Source organism: Rhipicephalus microplus, chromosome 3 (assembly GCF_043290135.1).
Source record: "Rhipicephalus microplus isolate Deutch F79 chromosome 3, USDA_Rmic, whole genome shotgun sequence".
NCBI classification, from domain to species: Eukaryota; Metazoa; Arthropoda; class Arachnida; order Ixodida; family Ixodidae; genus Rhipicephalus; species Rhipicephalus microplus.
Genome location: NC_134702.1, coordinates 173415152 through 173437365, shown reverse-complemented (window position 1 = coordinate 173437365; position 22214 = coordinate 173415152). Strand labels below are relative to the sequence as shown.

Below are 22214 nucleotides of genomic sequence, written 5' to 3'. Positions count from 1 at the left end.
CCAGCATAAGACCTGGGACCAGGTGCTACCGTACGTCATACTCGTGTACAATACTCCCGTCCAGGAAACTACGCAATTCCCGCCTTTCCGTCTTGTCTATGGAGGTGAGGTCCAGACCATGCTGGATGCGATACTTCCACACAATTCTGACGCTTTGATCACTCCTGATGCTGTCCAGCTTACCCAGCACGCCTGAGAAGCACACCAGTTAGCACGCCTACACGTTACGCACCAGCAGAGTACAAACGCATGCCGCTACAACGCTCACCATCGACAAGTTGAATACCATCCAGGCGATCAATTTTGGGCGTGGACTCCAGTCCGACGCAAGAGATTGTCAGAAAAACTGCTCAGTCACTACTTCGAACCATACAAAGTGTTGCAATGCGTGAGCGATGTGAACTAAGAGTTGGTCACTAACGGCGCCTTCTTGCCACGGCGGCGAAGGCACTCCTCAGAGATTGTGCATGTAGTGTGACTAAAGCTGTACTTCACGCGATAGTGTGACTGTGCGTGAACCTCATCGGTGTTTCTGTGTATGCGCGTATTTTCTCTTGGGTCACCCCGACTTTGCCTTTGAACTTCACGAGCATCAGAGCGATGCCTTTTTTTTAGAGGGGGAGTAATGCCACTTGGCCGCTAGTTACGGCGAGCGCAAGCCATGGATGCCCGCGAAAATGGAAGACGATGTTCTGGGGCAGCGCGTGCTCTGGCTAGTTGTTTATTGAAGCAGCCATCTTGCCAGTTTTCGGTGCGTTTCCCCGCCGGCTCAATCCTTCCAAGTTGAAGACCTTTCGTAGCACGTGACAATACATTATTGCCACAGTTACATTTTTTACTAACGTCTCTCTACAGTTTCAATGAGAGCACAATGATAAGCAGGGGAGACAAAGTCATTTACGAACCATTAGTTACATCTTGCAGTATCAAAGCAAACTACCACTGTTGCGGATGATTGCGACCGCACGACAACAAGCAGGAGAACCGAGGAGAAAGAAGAATAGTTAGGCATGAGCAGTTGGAATAAAGGCACACTGTAGGTCTATGGCTCGAGTCTTGAATACGCGACATCCTTCTGGTGCCGAAACTCCCCCGGTCACGCCCTTCCAAGACTTCTACTTCCGATGGCGTCGCCGAAGCGGCTGCGTCAGAACCGTGGCGTCGTCTGGGCCAGCGTCACGCGAACTATTACGCTGCTGACCGACGAGGTGCAGGCTTCCGTTTCCGATGCCAGTCAGGTCGACTCCCACGTTGCCTACCTCCCTCAAAAAAATGCCAAACTTGTCAACTTAATGAAATCTTCGATGCGACTGACGACGACGACTATGAGGAAGAGCTCCAGGTCGTGGAAGAATACGACCGAAGGGTCTCTTGCGCCGTGCCCTGAGCGCGTTTCTTCCTCCGAGAGGCCGCAAACAAGGCGACAGTAACAAGTGCTGCAAGGTCGGTAGCTACATCACCTAACGCCGACGCCGGTGGTGCCAGCACCGTAGTCCAGAGTCAGGTCAGTGACTCTTCTCGAGTAGCCGATGAGATTCCCAGCCTAGGAACGATGTTGCATCATCACACGGTGGCCCTGCCGAAACTACAGATCCCGCCCAGGCAGCACGCCGCCGTTGGACCAATCTTGGACCAACATCGGCTAACATCGGCACCGACGTCGGGCCGACGTCGGAAGTGCAACTTCTTCCAATGTCGGGCCGACGTTCAAGCCAATGATGGGCCGACGTTTTGCCGATGTTTTAGCCAGTATGCAACCAACATTGGGCCGACGAAGGCCCATCGTATTGCCGACAAAGCTGCCAATGTTCGGCCAACATTGGGCCATATTTCAGCCAATCACATGCCATTTTTACGCCGATGTTTGCTGCACGACGAATATTGGCTACGGATGTACGACCGACATTGGACCAATCCAGGGCCACATTGCAGCCAATCAAATGCCGTTATTACACCGATGTTTCCTGCACGACGAATATTGGCTACTGATTGGCTTGCCCTTATGTAACCATCATTAGTAGGGAATTTTTCTTACCGGAAGATTTAAACAATATGCCTCGATGACCCGCTCTTGTAGCTTTGCAGCCCTGTATACTTGGGGCAACAGAAAATTGAACGCTGAGAACTGAAAGCAGTTACTCGATCTATTTCATCTTTTATACCTCATTCCCTTTGCTAACACTAGAAGTGTAGTTTATTTTTTTACCAATCCATCTTTTGCAATAGCGAGTGCTTTATTTGGTACTGGTATTTGGTACAGCAGATCGAAAAAAGTCGTTAGGAAGTAAATGCTGAAAGCGTATGTCCCCCACTTGCAATCCCCACATATGTCCCCCACATGATAATCGAGAATATTCATACAGTTTAGAGCATTTTTTTGTAACTAAAACATGGTGATGGTGCTTCCGAATCAGCATAAGCTAGCCGAACAGTGCACCACAGACAGCTTGCAGACCATTTCTTCTTTGTTTTTTTTTATTTGGTACAACAAAAAATGTATACATTGAAAAATATATATACACAACTAAAAAAGGCCCGCTCTACTGCAGGTCAGGTTGCGTTGGGGGCACAGTGGCAGTGGTGCTGTCAAGGCCCTGGCTGCTGTGGCTGGGCAGGAAGCCAGCTGCCGCGAGCAGCCGATAATCTGCACTCTGAGAATGGGGATCATCGGGCTGCTCCACAACAAATGCTTCTCTGAAGCGCCGCTTCCTGCCTCCACAGCGATCACCAGACCCTGGCAGCCACCTCTTGATAAAGTTGAGGGCCTCCGCCTGGTCGCACCCTGCTTTTTGGCAGATGACATCTGCATACAAGAACAGAAATACCATAGTACACATGAAGCACTGCAGTACAGAGAATACACAAGGGTACACACACATAAAACAATGAACAAGTCTAACCTGTCACTAATCTACAGAGCCTCAGGTTCACAAAGGCCCTTTTCCCTTTTCTGCCATGAAGGCTGTACAGCACTTGCTCGTCATGTGCCAATACAGCCTTCATGGCATTCACAGCAATTTCTCGGAGGCCACGTCCCCCAATCTGCAGGAGGTGCTTGCGCTGTAAAAAAATGCAAGAAGCATAGATGGGGTAAACGCAACAGCACATCGAAATGTTTTCATGATAAAAATCTGCAAGAAGAGGACACAAACAACAACTTGAATTTTTGGGCATCACAACATTTCATTGTTTTTTTACGCTAACTTCAACTCACTTAACCTAAAATGGTTTCCACATCAGCCCTCTCACACTCAGTGTGAGAACCTTTCAGAGTCCTTCTCTGATATGCAGTTTCGCTGTTATGAAATCAAATACAACACTGTTATAACCCTTAATAAATATTGATTCTACCTATGAAATAGTATAATTACTTTGTACAGTGCTCAAATTCCAATACACGTTTCTTCGAGGTTACAATGTCTTTGCCTGAATGTTGACCAGGAGTAGCTTCTACAGGTGAAAAACGATAAAATATGTGGAATTCAAAAAGAAGCTTGGACATGTTTTTAATCAATGCATTGTAAGCAGAGCACAACAAGATAAATGAACATGATCAAGGCGTACTAAGAGGCAACCTTAGAGAGACCAAATCTTCGTCATAGATGAAACTGATAGAAAAATAAAGGTCGCACTAGATGGTCGCACCATTTGCTGTTTATATTTTTCTGTGATAGCCAACAAAGAGGCATGTCGCTATAGAAATCTCATCACAATAAACAAAGGTGCATTTTTCTTAACCCTGCGAAATTGGGTGCATGTTAGATTTTTAAAAAAGTAAGAAATCGGCTAACACAAGGCAGGGTGAACTGTAGCTCAAAGTAGAGAGAGCCGCAGCGGACACGAAATAGGGTGATAAATGAACAAAATTACTGAATGTCTGTTTTAAGCAGGCTATTGCTAGTCACTGCCCATCAAACACACGATGCCGCCTACATCGTCTGCTAGCTTAGGACAGTTCACTCGGACTTCACAGACTATAGTAAATACAGTCGAATCTCATTAATTCCAACACACTTAATTCGAACTGACGCTGTGGTCCTATCAAAGCTATACCGCGCTCCGAAAATGCTCTCAGCACCCCGCCCAATCCTGCGGTGGCACTTCAGACACCTCATCGCTGTGCTTGAAGAAGAAAATGAAGAAAAGGAAAGAAAAGACTGCGGTGGAATGTTTGCCAAATGCCAATCTGCGACATTCCTGTGCCACGCTTCGGCTTTTTCCGTCCCTGCCACGTAGAGACCCTTCTCCTCTTGACACTGCGCACGAAGAGAAAGAGGGGAAAAAAAGCTGTCGCAGAGAGTTGGCTCTCTCATGCCGATCTGCAACGCGCCGGTGTCACGCTTCCCTGTTTTTCGTTCCTGCTATGTAGAGACTTCTCCTTTCAACACCGCGCATGAAAAGAGAGAAAAAAAAAAAGCTGCCGCGGAGTGTTTCTCTCTCGAATGCCGATCTGCTTTTCTCCAGGTGGAGACGCTCTTTCTCTCTCATCATGCGCTGGCCACGCTCCGGCTGCAGCGCAGATGGTAACAGTGGAAACACAGTTGCCTTCGAAGAGTGTCAGCACTGGACATTGCCGCGCGCAACTTCTTTTGCCAGGAGAATACTGAAGCTGAAGTACAAATGCTTTGCAAACTGCACGCAAAACTTGTTGACTCGTTGCAAGGCCAACGTGTACAGACATGTATTGACTACTTTAATTAATGACGGATGTCCTGCAATTTGTGAATAAAACTTCTCCATGCACATGCATCACTGCATGGTGAGCCCTCCGCTCGTTTACCGTATTTACTCTATTCTACCGCGCCCTCGATTGTAACGCGCGCCCGGTTTCCACGACAAAAAAAAACAAAAAAAAAACAAAAACAAGACATCGGTTGCAACGCGCACCCTTTTTTCTCGTTGGCCCGCTTGATCACACCACTCGGGAAAACAACTCTTTTTGAGAGCGTCTTCCGTTTATATATGAAGTACGGGGGAAGCTTATGCCTATCTGACGTGCAACGGAGCATTGCTGTCACTCTAGTTTTACCGTGGCCCGATGTCAGTACACGAACTTGCTTCGCCCCCTTCTCCTAGACGGTTGTGGTGCCAGGCATGTCGAAGTAAAGAGGCGTGTGATCGGCATTCCCGATTTGCTCAAGCAGGTAGCCGTTGTTGTGCCGCAAGTTTAGGAGGAACCTCTGAAGCTTTTCTTCGTACTCCTCCGGCAACTTCCGGCATATGCCCGTTCGCCTTCGAAGGGAAAAGCCTTTTCTCTTCATAAAGTTCGTTAGCCAGCACCTGCTCGCTTTAAAATGGCTCTGCATTAGCCCTTTTTCTAAGGCTAACTGCATAGCCTGCACTTGGAGCAGTTCTGTCGTGATGGGCCGCTGTGCCGCTCTCTGCTTAATCACATACTCGCCGAGCAGCTCTTCAATTTGTGGAAACCGACCCTGCTGTGGTCCACTGAAGCCTTTGCGGGAATCTTTGCTGTCGACAATATTCTGCTTTTGTTTCCGCCAGTCCCACACGCACGTTTCGGGAACTCCGAATGACCGCGATGCGGCCCGATTTCTGTCCGTTCCGGCACACGCGACGACTTTTCTTTTAGAAGCAGCATTGTGGTGCACTCGTCGAGTTTTTGGAGTCGGCCCTACCATGCCGTCGATGCTAATGAACTACAAGATGACGAACTCCTCAGCACACGTATGAAGTGCCGCGCATGGGAAACACATAGGCAGAAATGACCGACGCGCCATGCCGACGCACGTAGGGGGCGGCCATTTTGTAAGTGGCGATGACAATAGAATGACCATATTCATTTTTTTTCGTACTCGATTCTAACGCACATGCGATTTATGAACTCTCTTAACCGGAAAAAAGGTGTGTGTTAGATTCAAGTAATTACGGTAACTTTCATTATTTTGAACTTCTTTTAATTTGAACAAATTTTCTGGCCTTTTTGAATTCGAATTATTCATATTCGACTGTAGTACAGTGGCTCATGAGATAACCTGACTAGTTTGTTTCCCGAAACACAGTATCTTAAAGCAGTACTAAATTTCTGCATGTTACATAGGCATATTAAAAATCAAGAAATATACACCAAAGCCACAGCTTTACTCTGCACAGCTGCCTCTGCTGCCTCCACTTCTCCAATTGTACCAGCAGGCAGCTGGGGAAGGTCAGAAGGGCGCTGTGCTGGCTGGGCGTGCTGAGGCACGGACAAGAGCCGTACCTAGTGCTTCAGCGGTCGCACCTCCTGCAGAACCTCTCTTTGTTGCTGCCGGATGCCAAGTTGGATCCGCACGATCCGTAGCAACAGAGCTGAAACATACAAGAGTACATACCATATTTACTCGCACAATTTGTATCCTCACATAATTTGCTCACCAGTATAATTAGCCAGCCTGCTTTACAACAAGAAACTTTTTGCTCGCATACTTTGCCCTCCCCAACCAGCCCGAGCCACCTTGCCAGCACACACACAGACACATTTGACTTCATGATGCTCTGGTCAGGCACATCTCTTGTCGAGCAGGCGAGTGCAGTCTTACACAAAATGGACTGAGTGCAAGGTCCCTTCTTCCATGAACTTTTATGCTTTCCCTAGAATATCGAACTTGAAAACCGAAACCTGTTTATGTGTAGTCCGAAATGCCTAAAGGTTTGCCTCCTATCTTCCCACCTCTTCCACGGCAAGAATGTATTCCCGAGACACAGCACAGATGTTGAACGTGTGCAAGGACCTGTCACATCAACTATATGAGGCAGGTTTTCGCACTCAGTTTCTTTTTTTTTTCGGTTTCGCCATTTGGCCATTGCGTTTTTACTGTTCCTTGTGATAGGCTACAATAATTATATACGAGGCAGATTGCTGTTATAAAGCTTACCGAAGAAAACTGAAACCGTGCTACCGCTAAGCACATCAGCGTGGAGTTCTTCGACATGCAATATTCAGTATGGGAGCCAGCAGAAGAGTGCGTTGAATAAGACTTAGCATAGAAGCTTGGGTGTGTTGGTTAGATATCGGAGGGAACACAACGCAATGAAGACTGGGACAAGGAATGGACACACACACACATGAAGGGCGACACACACAGCACTGTGTTGGCATCGCGCTTCCTTGTCTGCATCTTACTTTGCGTTGGGTTCCCGACAATTATAGGAGAGTACTTATGTTCTCTGGTATAACCCTGTCGTGAGAACTGGTTTTTGTGAGCAATGTTCGGAAGAACTTCAAGAAAATGGGGGCATTTGAACAAGCTTAGCAAACAAATGACAATCCGCTTTGAGACAGCTGTGACAGTGCCTGCAACATATATTCTCAGTTGGTCTTTTAGGCCAGCGATTCCTACTAGCTTCGCACATAACCGGATCGACAAAAAAAGTACACATAATACGCGAGTATATACCGCATTTGACTCTGTAGCTTTGATGAACCAGGCAGATACACAAATTTATCCAAAACTCCATTGATTTTGTTGCAAAATTATTCAACAAACAAATTGCGATTATATCCATGTTACTATACGATTGTGGCACTTTACCATTGCAGCTTTCCAGGAGGCACACATAGTGCAGCGTTAGTTCACCACTCGCAGTTAATTGTATGCAGTAGGTTGCTCACAGCAACTGACTGCATGCAATGGTGAACATCTTGCATGCTTGCACCGCTGTTTCAGCATGCTGGCTGCTTCCCATGAAGAAAGACTACACAGTGCCTGCCCTCTGGCCTCCCTATACTCCAAACCTCCAGCCAACAAACAAACAAAAGAAACAGAAGTATGCAAATGATTATTATTCCTAATGCAGCTGGAATGGAGTGTAGTTTTCACTAATTCTGTGTGTTAAGTCAATATGGAGTGAGTTAACTTCATAAAGTAGCTTTTCTCATAACAGTGTTCACTCGATTGTAACACAAGGAGTGACTTCATAGCATCTAGAAGGAAAAATAGAATCTTCAGTATTTGACTGAAATGTGAGGCTCTACCTTAAAACAACAATAATCTGGAAAAAGAACTCATTACATTCGAAAAAAAAAGGTAGCACAATTGACCCCCTTTACAAGAGACACTGATGTAACAGACAAACGGGGTTAAGAGGCACCAGTGTGCAGGCTGACATTTGGCCCATCATGCATCAGGCACTCCGTAGATGCGCCTGTGCAGCCGGGAGCCCTGCAGTCAAGCATGCTGAGCAAGACTGTTGACCACTGTACAATGACACATTGCCACAAATTTTCAAAACTTCATTTCACAGACTTCTGCAAAAGCTTCTTACACTCTTGCATAATTTTTGCACAAGCTTCTCTCATTCTTGCGTGATTTTCGTCAGAACATATAAGTGTTGGAAGTTGTATGTCCCCAAATACTTGCACAATACAAATAGCATACATTAAAGTCTATCACTTAATACGTGCATAGAGTAACAATGAAAAGAAACTCACGCATGGTTTGCTCCGAGCCTTCCCCCTGCGGTGCCTCCTTGTGCCTTGGAGAGCACTGTACAGCTAGAGCAAAGTAGCATCAATACAGTGTTAATGGCAGGTTAACAAGACAACAAAACTAAACCCCATATTCATAAATGCTCCCCCGACTCGACTTTCACCCTTCACTTGACAGAGTTGAGCACTGTGCCGCTGCTCGTTTGAAAGCGACGCTGCGCTACTCGAGAATCACAGCAGATTATTGCTGACATGCAGCGACTTTCTCTGCTTAGAGACAGCGCTCCCATCAGCCATCTCAAGTGAAGGTGAAGTGTTGAGTGGAGGGACGTTCTAGAATACGGGGGTAAGATTGGTTGCAAGAACACTACAATAGACACACTTAATTTTTACTTTCATCTATATTGTACAGCCACACACATTCTGCATCCTTATAATGCAACATATACATACAGGCTTATAAAGTAAACACTGTAGGCTGCTCAAATAACACCTACACAAAAAATTACCCAAACGTGGCCATGCGCAAAGTAGTTTTATTTGAAACTCACAAAACTTTTGCGCTGATGGAGAATAAATAAGACAGGTTACGCTTGGAGGCACATGAGACCTTTACAGCTTTCATAAAGTACAAAAAACAATATGGTGTGTGTGTGTGTGTGTATGTACGCATGAAGCTTCAGCCTTTACATACGGTTTCTTGAAAGAATTCACTATGAATTTTATGGCACGTGTGTCCTTCAGCGCAATTGAAAGCCTGCTGATCAGTGTGTGTAATTGTGGAATAGTTACATGGAAAATGGCGTTAAACACCTAAAATCAAATTTTTCTAGCTAGGAAATATGCAGCTGTGTATACACAACACATGCTGCAAACAGTGGGAGGTGACCACAACAGTGATTTGAGTGTAAGCGGCAGTATTCCGCATTCATGCACCCCGCCATTTTCAACTGTTGCCCAAAAGCAGCACCACTTCAGCGTGCTACTTTTTTTTTACATCATAAACAGCACGGAATACAGCCAGGATGAAAAGAACATATGCAATTAAATTTTGAGCACTATTTATGGTGCGCATGATTGATTGATTGATATGTGGGGTTTAACGTCCCAAAACCACTATATGATTATGAGAGACGCCGTAGTGGAGAGCTCCGGAAATTTAGACCACCTGGGGTACTTTAACGTGCCCCTAAATCTGAGCACACGGGCCTACAACATTTCCGTCTCCATCGGAAGTGCAGCCGCCGCAGCCGGGATTCGAACCCGCGCCCTGCGGGTCAGCAGCCGAGTACCTTAGCCACTAGACCATCGCGGCGAGGATGGTGCGCATGAAAAAAAAAATAGGCCTTTGTACAATGACGAATTCATAATTTGCCTTCACGGACCTTCTGTTAGGCTGCACCACATACAGATTTTTCGTGGCTTTCAAAAGAGATTTGAAAAAAAAATATAATAACCGTGTTTACTCTCGTCATGAGCGCACTCACTAAGTCACCTTCATTTCAGTCGCCAAAATTTTGAATTTTTTTTTCTTCCACTTATTAAACACGCACCTTACGTTCATCCGCTGAAGTCCCACAGGCTCCCCCCCCCCCTTGCCGCCTTCGCTCGCTGCCACGTGCCATTTTATTTTTGTTTCTATTTGTTCACGGCACGTCCCCTGTCTTTTTTTAATTATCTGTTGTAACATATGTGGCATTATCTTGTTCCCGAGGTGCCACAGGTGCTCTGCTATGTAGATGCACCATTAAACTAGTATTTTTGATCAACTGTGCATTTCTGATGTTTACCTTGCAATTACGTAAAACTGGCATGCTTCTTGATCTACGACACACATGTGGCTTGTCTCACTTTGAAGGAAAAGTTAGCATACAATGGTGTAAATGCTTAGAATTTGAAATATTAAGGCAGCAGCACACCGGAGATGATCATATGGTAAAGAAACAAGTGCTGCCTTATCCGTCAATAAATTTTGCGAGCTAAAAAAAGTACAAAAGCACAGCGAGGCTATGATGTGGTTCAACCTGTGGATTCGCTTCATTTATCACGCCATATGATGAAGCTTCCTTTGGTTGAACTGCTCAGATAAGAAAAAAAGTTTGCTGTCCAATACAGCAACTATACAAAGTGTGCACGTGCATCTCGCAGCGCCTTTTCGTCACTTCCGAAATGCGCCACCAACATGCCCGGGCACCAACCGAATCTATCGCCTACAACTGCCATGTTGTCTCCTCGTGCTTGCACCCGTTTAGTTTTGCCTCACGATGCAAGTTTGAGAAATTATGAGCTGCTAGTGAGGCAAGTTGATTTAGTAGTCCACGCAGAGGGAGCAGGGCTTAGGGTGTTTCTTCGCTGAAAGTTATAACCTGAAATTGAGAACGCACATTCCGATTTTCCTAAAAGAACCAGCGTACTTGGCTGGTGCAGATTAACAAAAGCTACTTGAAGAAACTTTGCAATATTTGCATCTTCAGGTGCAACTTCATTACGGGTAAGTGCCATAGCCAAGTATTTACCTGCAAACAGATATAGCTTACCAAGATACTGTACATACAAACTTGTCCGCAGTTAAAATCATGATGGCGAGAAAGGCGGTTAAAATCGTGATGGCGATCGCGGAGATTTGGTATTGCATTGAAACAAACTATAAAGAATGGGAAACAATATTTGTTCACTTTGAAGTATAGCCGATTGGTTCAAGTTGGGCGTCAGCATTTTTTTTAATTAGTCAATTAATTCTATACACGGTCTCTATCATGTTCAGTGACTCCACTGTACATTAGCGTACAACAAAAGCAAAATACAAAGTGAAAAGTGTGTTAAAGCATACGCGAAAAATAAAGTGATGACTGGCATTACCGCGGCACACACCACGCAAAGTCGCTATCTGCCTTGTATAATATTTTCCTCGACTATTTCCACAAATCGCAATCAAAGAGGCTCAAGCTCAACATCAGCATTGTTTAAAACTCTTGGGGGGGGGGAGGGGTGGCATTGCTACTTTGGTGGCGTAGGCCGTGACAATATATTTATAATATTATATCTCTTGTAAACTTGCCTAGCTCTGCACGACTAGTTTTCGATCGGAGCTGCTGCGCTTCGCACATCCACTCTTAAAATTGCGGCTCGAGAGATTTTGAGCTTTCACTTGTTTTTGGGCCAGGCAATTTGTAGTGAAAGCAAGATAATAGGCCCTCATAGGTTGTGGCGGGCAGCCGGTGTACGCCGTGGCTGGTGTATGTGTCGCACATCTTGATTATCTGGTCTTGTATCGAGTGAACGAGCGAGGCCTTCCTAATCCAATGAGCTCGTTAAAGTAAGACAACAAAAAACCACAATCCTTCCACATCGTTCACAGCAACAGATGACGAGCCCCCAACAAACCGCACTGCAGCACGTGAACTGCCGTAGGTACCCAGGGAGTTACCTGGGCATGGCGGGAGAGGGCGACAACGGCAGAAGTGACATCACAAGAACACTATGTATAAAGGGGACATTTAAATACTTTTTTCCCATTTTTAAACTTCGTGCACTGTTCTGTCACAATTTATTGCTCAGAATAGTTGTATTTTGAAAAAGGCACTAATTCATAAGCCCAATGATTTAAGGATGGGTGCATTTAGGGGGCCCATTCTACGTTTTACTTATGCCCTTCAAGAACTTGCTTACAGGGTCAAAGTCCTGTTTCAGAAAGAACACGCTAGTGCGTGGCCAGCAGTCCGTAAGCATTAGTGCTGGTGAGATTTGGAAATGCAGCGCATGAGCATCCTCATCTGCTACTTCTCTGCTCATGCTCTCGGGGCTTACTTGCGAGGCACGGTCCTTCGCACTTTTCATTTTCACACTGTAAATCAACTGATACCAACTCTGCCTTCCATTATTTAATGAACCAAGATTTCATGGTCTTGAGGACGAGCTTAAAATGTTTGCTACATCAGACCTGAACAGCATTTTGAGTCATCGAAACTTGTTAGTTGCAGCGAGCATTATGCAAAAAATATGATGTGCTTTACAGTGACAACTTGCAAAACACTGCAGCGATTAAAATCATGCATTTTTTGTGCTCACAGGAAATCCCTGAAGCAGGAGGCACTGGGCTAGATAAATTGCGCAGCTAAAATACGGATGTGCTTTCCAATGCTGTCATGCGTACAGGCGGAGAAATGGCAGACAAAACTGGGCGCACCCCGATTCTATGCGCATGCGTCCCATTCACAAGCCTTGCTGCCAGTTAGCACCACATGGCTCACTGTTTATGAGCTCGCTTGTTTCCTGTAACAGTGGACCATACGGTACACCTATTTAAAAACGAGGATAGAATGTATATAATGCAGCATCTGATGAAGCCATGATGATATGTTGCTGATGAAATCTGGAACTCTAGTTAGTACCCTTATTGTTAACCAGCCGACCGACTAGCAAAAAGATTTGCGACTGAAATGATGGCATCTACACCTGCCCTTAAAGGGACACTGAACAATGTTTTTGCCGCCGAGATTTTCAGCCAAAGTGAAAGATTGGGCCATGAAATTCATAGACAATAATAATTTCAAGCAGAAACTACGAAAAAATACTGAATTTAATGAGCCTTTTACAAAATGCCGCGTCTAGCTCTTAGACACGGCGTTTTCTAAAAGGCCGCGACATTTATTTTTCAAGTTTTTTTTTTTTTGTTATTCAAGACAAATCTACGGTGCATTGTTCACAGAAAACAAAATTGCCTCGGTAAGATTTTTTTGCGAGCAGCTTACTAATTTTAAGGCAGGCGCGTTGATTCGTGAACTGAAGGATGCGAGTGATCGATCTTGCCTGCTAGTGGCTAGGCGACAAAGGTTTACCTCATGTCCTGGTGTAGCTAAGTCACGCAAATGGAGCAGAAAATGTGCATTATCATTTATTTCACCTAAATATCACACGTATGTGACTTATTGCCGGTGACAGGTGATCAGGGTGAAGTCGACAAGTTGCAAATCTGAACAAGAATTCACTCGAATGAAAAACCAACCTATACTCACGTGCACGGTGAAGTCGAACACGTCGTCCGTCAATGTTGTCGCTGATGCCCGAAGAAAAAGAGAAGAGCACAAGCGACGGGGTCGTCTCTTTCTATAAAGTCGGCGGAACTGCCAGAACGGCCAACACAAAAGGCATCGGGTTGACATTCCTCAATCTGGGCATCAGTCGCTCCACCCGGGCATGCAGCTGCTACTGGTTCTACTACTATCCTCTTCCCGACATTGCAGTGTTGCTGTCATACTCGCGAACATTTTTAAATTAAAGCACGCAATCATGTATCATCGTGCGCCATACTAAACTTAAAAACAGTGCGCCGGTACATGAGATCACGAAGCGCGGTCCACGCCATCACAAGAGCAATTAGAGAAATGAAACAAAGAAGACAAAAATGTATAAAATATTTTGTCTCAATACGATCCGCAACCAGTTTCCTGCAGCGGCTTTTGGCTCTGTATGAACGGCCAAGCCAGTGCCAAGCCAAGCTTGCGTCCCTGATCAGCTGTTTGTTTCTATCGAGAATTCAACAGTAAACTGGCGATTTGTTTAGATGATATTGCTAAAGGGCTTGAAATTGAATATTTCTCTACGTACTACTGCTGTACTTTTCCTCTCTGTTTCCTGATCACAGTGATGAGATTGCGAAGGTTACAGTTTAGAAAACAGCAAGTGCAGCTCAAGCATTGCTAGTATCGCTGTTTCGGTAATAAAATGTTACAAAGATTTTGCCCCGCGACCTGCTTGCCGTGTTCGAGCACCCAGTAGAAATTTACGGTGCCGCGTTTGAAAGAGTTGAATAAAATTGCAATATTACGAAAGGTAGGCTCTGAAGCAACATCGCATTTTATCAGGCCTACACCTCCCACACCTAGACGAGTAAAACTCGTCGATATTATCTTGCAAAGCTGTGTATAATATTTAAAACACATTCTTTAGCCCACGATGAATTGTTCTCTCGTGTGGCTTCTCCATTTGGTACTGTCATGTTAACTCACAAAGGCAACTTTCCATATTTAGTCTCTTTAGATGTTGCAAAAGCTTGACACGTGGTGTGTATGCCATACTGATAATTCTCCTCGTAACCTGGGTCCGCCTCTTTAAACAGCGTCGCATTTTATTGTTCGCAATTGTGTTTGTTTTATACTGTAAGCCAGCTGTGTGATTTCATCAATATTCACGAGTGTTCCCTGACTATACAAACACGTGCGTCTTATTTGGTGCGGTGCACGTTTGTATATAGCAAAAAATGTCATTTCGTCAGCGTATGTCTGCATACACTTGCATGCCCTGCAGTACGTGTACATAATTAATGCAGTAAGAACTGCAATGCATAGCCTTGCATGGGACATATATTCCATGCACCCTCAGAGAAATGTTGTTTGTTATGAGCCTACTGTTTATCATTACATTTTTTTTTCGTTAAAGTTTCATCTCCATATAAAGCAGCTGTATACGGGCACGGGCTTCAGCAGCTTCCTCGTTGTTCCATAATAAATAAAAACACCAAGCCTACCCGAATCAATGATCTGTTTGCTATCATTACTGTTATGTGTTCTACGATGTACACAAGGACAGTAGTATACAAAAAATAGGGAGGGGATTGAATGCCCTGCCTGCATGGCTGCGCCATTTCACAAGATCAGGCGCTGCGCTGTGAAGCTTCCTACCGGCCTGCAGAAATTCAAGGGAGCGTACGATAGCGTGGTTCAAGAGGACTTGTGGGGAATACTAGACACACTGGGTGTAAAAGATGGAGTCACTAATCGTTTAAAGGAAATCTATAAAACTAACAAGGTAGTTAAAAAGTGGGAAAAACAGGTATCTAAGCCCACAGTGGTGAAACGTGGACTTAGGCAGGCGTGCCCACTGTCACCCTTCTTATTCATGATGTACCTACAAGGATTAGAGGCCAAATTAGAGGCAAGTGGACTTGGCTTCAACCTCTCTTTAGTCAAACAAGGAAAACTCATTGATCAGGCACTACCAGCATTAATCTACGCAGATGATATATTGCTAATGGCCGACAACAAGAAAGATTTGCAGAGGTTGATGGACATCTGCGGTAATGAGGGAGATAGGTTAGATTTTAGATTCAGCTAGGAAAAATCAGTAGTCATGATTTTTAATGATAACAAAGGTAGTGAGCTTAGAATACAGGAAGTCACGCTAGAGATAACAAATAAATACAAATAACTGGGCATATGGATAAGCAATGGGACCGAGTACCTGAGGGAACACGAAATATGCGTGACGACTAAAGATAACAGGAATGCAGCAGTGATGAAAAATAGGGTACTGTGGAATTACAATAGGTATAATGTTGTGAGAGGACTATGGAAAGGGGTCATGATTCCTGGGCTGAAGTTCGGCAACGCGGTCTTGTGCATGAGGTCAGAAGTTCAAGCAAGATTAGAAATTAGGCAACGTGAAATATGTAGGCTTGCTTTAGGAGCTCACGGGAATACACCAAACCAGGGAGTAGAAGGTGATATGGGATGGACATCATTTGATGGCAGGGAAGCTAACAGCAAGATAAAATTTGAGAAGCGATTGAGAGAAATGGGGGAGGAGCGTTGGGCTATGAAGGTTTTCAGCTACTTGTACATGAAGAATGTTGATACAAAATGGAGGAAGCGAACCAGGAAATTGACTGGTAAATACTTAGAAAACAGCAGGTGGCCAAACCAGAAAGAACTATCGGTTAAAAAGGAACTGCAGGAAACGGAGACTGACATGTGGAGAATTGGCATGATTAAGAAGTCCGCACTAGAGATCTATCGAACTTTTAAGCAGGAAATTGCCAAAGAAAGGATCTATGATAATACTCGGGGTAGTTCTCTACTGTTTGAGGCCAGGACGGGAGTATTGCGAACCAAGACATATCGGGCCAAATACGAAGAGGTAGACACAGTATGCAGTGCGTGTGAAGAGGAAGAAGAAACTGCCGAACACTTGACAATGCTCTGTAAAGGGCTTCACCTTATAGTTTAAGATGATGGCGCAGAGTTTTTCAAAGCACTGGTGTTTAGGGACAGGGAGGGCAAAATAGACTTTAAGCGGGTAGACTTAACTAGGAGGAGGTTATCTGATTGGTGGCTAAAGTCAAGGCACGATTGAAAATTAAACCCTTCACTTCAAAGTACCCGTCCAACTTTACTATTTAAAGGGGGAAAAAAATCTAGTGGTTAGTTCACTAAGCATTACGGCTAGGTGGCGTTTGCCGCCGCCCGATCTAAAGGCTACAGCCACATCTATCCAGCCAAGAATATGCTCTCTGGCCTCTGGTTTGTTGCTCCAGGCCTGGTCAGGTAGATTTTCTGGCCTCACCGTTGAATTGTATGCTCGGGTTGTGGCTTGCAAACATTGCGGTTTTGGGCTTCGTATCATCATGTTCCGTCATCATGTCCTCCAAGTGGAGGACATGTCGCAGTGTAAGGAGGGAGTACGACAAGGCGCTGATAGAATGAGCTATCAGTCTTACCAGGCAGGCGGTTGAGAGCGCACCGAGGCAGCTGACGCACACCAGCACTATCCGCTTCCTGTATAATACAGGCTAGAGAATTATAGAAACACAGAGCAGAAATCAACTCTTGTGCCTCTCTCAGGCACTCACAAGGCGGAACCTGCTTCGAACACTGAGGACTGAGCTAAGCAACACCATGCGTGACGATAAATCATGGTCTCCTATTGCAGTAATGGTTAAGGCAGGCGTGCAACTTAAACCATTTTCACGCAAGATGAATTCACAACACCATCGAAGTGAACCCAAGGCACGTGCTGATTATTATGTACGGTACTAGTGCTAAATTCATGCAGACATTTAGTTGGCGCTGCAGTAGGCCTAGTTGAAGGAATGGCCACAGCTACTGCTGTGATGGAGAAGGGGCTCATTAACATCTTCATGTAGATTAAAACGGCTTACCCCGAAATGGCTGGGAGTGTCACGCTATCCCTAGCAGTGGCACATGCAGTTGCATATTTTACGATTACAGAAATGGCGTACCGGTTTCCAAAGCACCTATCAATACTTCCGTCAAGGCGTAGCACCAAACACTTTATCGCACATTTTGGGAAACATTCCTTTTTCTCCCCATCTGGTGGCTAGGCATGACTACGCCCAAGAATAAACATGTTAGTATGTATGTCGGAGGTATTTCCATCTGATCCCTGAAAAATTATTTCCCTAAACCCATGGAAAAAAAAGAAAATGGAATTCGCACCTGTCATCACATTGCACCCCATCACAGGAATGGGATCAGATTGGCCTGGCGCTCAATACTCCCTTACGCTTAATCAGAGGTCGGTCTGGCACCAGCTCCAGACAAAACCATTTATAATCTCCTGTCTGGCACATCTGTTTTACTCTGCTCTCTCTCAACCAGAGTGCACCATGTACCTGTGGTTCACCACTGGTGGATCTTTTTCACTGTTTGTGAATTGCACACAAAGCCCTTACTGGTAGATCCTATTCCCAATTCTTCACTATTCTCACGGGAGGCCACTCTTTGGGCAGCTTACATCACGACATGTGCGTGTTATGATGTCAGTGCCGTCTTTTTCAGAGTCGGCGCCGTCTTTTCTTTCTCTTTTGCTCCTTCCCTGTCCTGTGTTTCTGGTGTTGCGCTGCAAACAAGTGAAGATAGTAAAGAACACCAGATGTTCAAAATTTGCTTCTCATTAATATATCGTGGTTTTGGGAATTAAAACCCCAGATATATTGAAAGAAGATGCATGAAAATGTAAGGATGATATTGGAAACTGGCAAAAAAGGGATGACAGACTTCTTAAGCTATGCTGCCATTGAGATTTTCAGCTGTTCACGCAATTCTCACACGTGGCTTTGATGCAGCTATGCACATATCACACAAGCATGCTGACTGTACAGTTAGTATAACTGCAACCTTCATGTACCCTCTATGACATTTCAGAACGTCTGAGTCAGTGTTAGCATCAAGTTATGTTCTTCATGCTGGGGAACCAGTGTGATGAGTTACCATTTCTACAGAATGAAGCCCTGTCTACCTGGAACAAGCTGCAGGATATATAACTAAACGGCCCTTTTCAGGGCCAGTCAATCTCTGTCCGGCTTGGATGCACCAACTGATTCCCTTTATCATCAACGCTCAGTAAAACTAGCAAATGTTTGTACATGTGCAAGCAGTGTCATTCAATATCTTAGGAAATGCTTGTGAAGCAATTTCAAGGAGAATCGTATTTCTGATCTCATAGTGAGGCATTAAGAACACCTTAGTCACACCGAATGCCATTATTCAATGAGAGGAACAAGAGAAATATTTCACTGGGACCTATGAAGTAAACAAACAAACAAATGTTTTCAGATACTGCGAGATCATTTCATAAAAAAGCTCAGAAGTTGCTATGTGTGGCCACATTTAATCTGTACAAGCATCGTGTGGTTACAAAATTCTGTATCAAACATAGGTTCAGCTTTCTGGAATAGACCGCGCTGCACAAGCTAGCTCAGTGCATGCACTTCTGTACACTCCAGAGAATATATTTACCACCAGTATGTTGTAACGTGAAGTGAAATGGTGATTGCATACTAGGGCGCGTCCTGCAGGGCCCCAATAAATTTGTTTCACTTGATCGGTTGGTGTGCTGTAAGCAGAACATTTCCAAGAAAAATAGTATAGTTTGGAGGAAGACTTAAGCAAGGAAAGGTGTAGATAAAACACTGGATTCACTGGCATTATCCTCACCAAGTATAACATTGTTTTTCTGGTGAAGCTTTGTGTCTGAACAGCGAGCAGGATAAGCTGGTAAAAACATGCAAAATGGGAAGTCTAGCACAGAAATCTGTGCAGTACTGCTCATTTCATGGAGCATTAATTTCACAGGTTTTGCTCATTGTTAGCATTAAGCCTATATTATCTCCACAGCAGGGTGGAAGCCCAATCAATGTTCCCTGTCCTGTATGAGCCAGTTTCATATTATGGCTGATAATTTCTAGATCTGATTGGAACTAATCACCTGCCAGCCTCTGCTACATTTCATGTGTCCTAATATAAATTAATTGATATTACTGACCTGTCATCCATCTTTTTTTCTCATTCCCAACTAATGCATTCATTTTTTGATAAACTCTGCTTTCTTCCCATGTCTTAATATTATGCTAGCCTTTTTTCATTTTTCTGAAACATCATCGTTGCTCAGAAGCTAGAAGTTATCAGAAAGAACATAATGACATTCTACTTCCTGAGCATATGGCATCATCATTACAAAAATGTAATAAAAGTGAGAAAACATCCTATATATATAAGAGGCCCTAAAATACTGCAGGAGGCAACAAATAAACTGGTATTTGTATAAAGGCAGTGACAAAAACTTTGACTACTGTCACTTATTCTGATTCTTGGGACATCTTTTTTAGTACATCATAACACACAATTACACAATTTACACAGAGGAATTGCCACCACGTGCATTGAGGCCACCCTTCAGAAGTCATGTGAGCACAAGGATGAGGTAAGCCTTAAAAACCAGATTAAAAGACTAAAGGATGCTGGATATCCCAACAGCACCATCACACCCGTGTGCTAAACCCTCCTGCAGAAAGTCAAGTTAAACAAAACGGGACCATAATAAAAACAGGATGACCAAAGATGTTTGCATGCTATACCGTACGTACATAAGGTATTTCACAATATAAAAAAAACAGCGAGCCGACATAATTTTATCTCGTTATTTGCCATCCCTTGCAAGTTTTGAAAAGTGTGTGTACTAAAAAGCAACAGGAATAGCCATTATTTCACCATTCATCACGAGAATAGGTATACTGAATGCCAATATAATGTTGTGTATGAGATACTATTGACATGTGGAAACGTAAACATAAGAGAAACTGGGCAATGTCCCAATGTTCGAGCAAGACAGCATGCTTAAAATGTTAAGAATGGCTATGGTAGTCGCATGGCCATACACTGTAAAGAATGTAAGTGCAGTTCTATGTTTCATAAAACACTGTTTTTGAAAAAAGCAAGAACAAGAAATGAAAGAGAGGAATGTGAAAGCATTTTCTTGTCAGGAAGGCCATGGATCAGTGCATCAGTATACCTTCACTCATCCATTCGGAGAGAGAGTATTCTTTTCTCAGTTAAGATTATATTATCATAATCTCACATGTGTCGTTGTACATGAGCACTGTTCTTGTACTCTGTATAAAAGTGGGCGTAGTACCTTCAATAAAATTTAGTTGGCAGTCAGCGCTCTTTCCTGTCCTTTTTGTCTCTTCCTGAACTTCTCTCACTGTTACTAGAACACAACCACGATGAACCAACTTGCCCAGATTAAGCTATTGTTGACGAAAAGTCAGAGCATGAAAATACTTGAGGGGCTCAGAACCTCCTCACTACCCGTCTAGTTACGGCCCTGGTCTATGTGTTCTGAGAGTGAAGCACTAGTGGAGCTATTTAACTACCTAACGGTGAGGAGGGTTTGTGTATACTCGAGCTTGTTTCATGACATGGTGAGAGGTGGCAGTTTGTTGAAATAATATGCTGTGTGGGAGGTAAAGATTTTGATTGAGAACGCTGAGTATGAGTCAGTGACATTAGGCGTTCAAGATTTTTTGCGATATTCACTCTAGCATAGGACCTTGGTTGGTGGTTGACGTGTGCATTTGATCACATTGTAGTCTTCCACCATAATTTTTTTGCCACTTGGCGTCGGCGCTCTTGAGTTGTACCAAAGTAATTAAGCATCCAGGTACAAGTATCTTCTGTCAGTGTTTCAATGAAGAGCTGAATATGAGTAATAGCTTCCATCCATACTTCTGGCATTGGTGTATATACATTTCTTTTGAAGTTCTCTTGCAAAAAAGGCATTAAAGGTATGTTTTTGTGACTTTTTAGTGTTGGCCAGAACTGCTGGTGTGTCCGAACAGCTCTTCGATTGGTTGTGGTGTTGTCTTGTTCAGAGCCACAGAGCTTTCAGTCTTTTTTTATATTTGCCTTCACAGGAATGCTCTTTGCATGCTTCTTCAGTACTTTGTATTATTCCTAAAGCATTGACTTCCAGATGTTGATTGTGGTGCTTTAATCTAGTGTTCAACTTCACGCTAGCTTCATTTGCACGCAAAGCAAGAACTCAGGAGTATGGTAACTTTTGCTATGGGTTTTCCCTTCTTCAGTCTACTGTATTTTTGCCTGTGTTGTCTAAGCGCTGACAGCCTCGTGCGACAGCTTTTTTTTTTGTGCACTTATTGTGTGCGAATGACTTATTTGCCTCCTCAGCTAAAGACTTTTTGTATTATAAGAGAAAGCTCTGTCTGTTTTGGTTTTGTCATTTGCTGATGGCGTATCTTCAGTATCTTTTCTCAGTGTACACTATACTTGAATGGAAGGGCAGCATGACTACCTTCAGCTGTTAGCAGGCTTTTAGCTGCTGTAATACTGATTGATGCTCCTTTCTCGGGCGTTCTATTTTGGATGGTTGGCTTGTCATTGCTTCTTTTAAACTTTAAAACTGCAGGTGCGCCTTTTTCTGGTTACACCTGGTATATTTTTCCAGTGGTGATGTGCTCTCTCTCTCTCTCTCTCTCTCTCTCTCTCTCTCTCTCTCTCTCTCTCTCTCTCTCTCTCTCTCTCTCTCTCTCTCTCCCCTCTCTCTCTCTCTCTCTCTCTCTCTCTCTCTCTCTATATATATATATATATATATATATATATATATATATATATATATATATATATATATATATATATATATATATATATATATATATATATATATATATATATTGCTAACTTGAGAAACAAGG

At 43.9% G+C, this 22214-nt stretch overlaps 2 protein-coding genes across 3 annotated transcripts in view; one reads left to right on the top strand and one right to left on the bottom strand.

Annotated features, from left to right (window-relative positions):
- LOC119162311 (uncharacterized) overlaps window positions 1-22214 on the top strand; it is a 511092-nt gene that overhangs the window by 401824 nt on the left and 87054 nt on the right. The window lies entirely within an intron of this gene.
- LOC142803435 (uncharacterized) lies at window positions 2477-3140 on the bottom strand. Its single transcript, XM_075888559.1, has 2 exons — window positions 2901-3140; window positions 2477-2803 (listed from the first exon to the last, which is right to left on the bottom strand). Exons 1-2 carry the CDS (start codon window positions 3106-3108, stop codon window positions 2541-2543), a joined length of 471 nt encoding a protein of 156 aa, XP_075744674.1. The 5' UTR covers window positions 3109-3140; the 3' UTR covers window positions 2477-2540.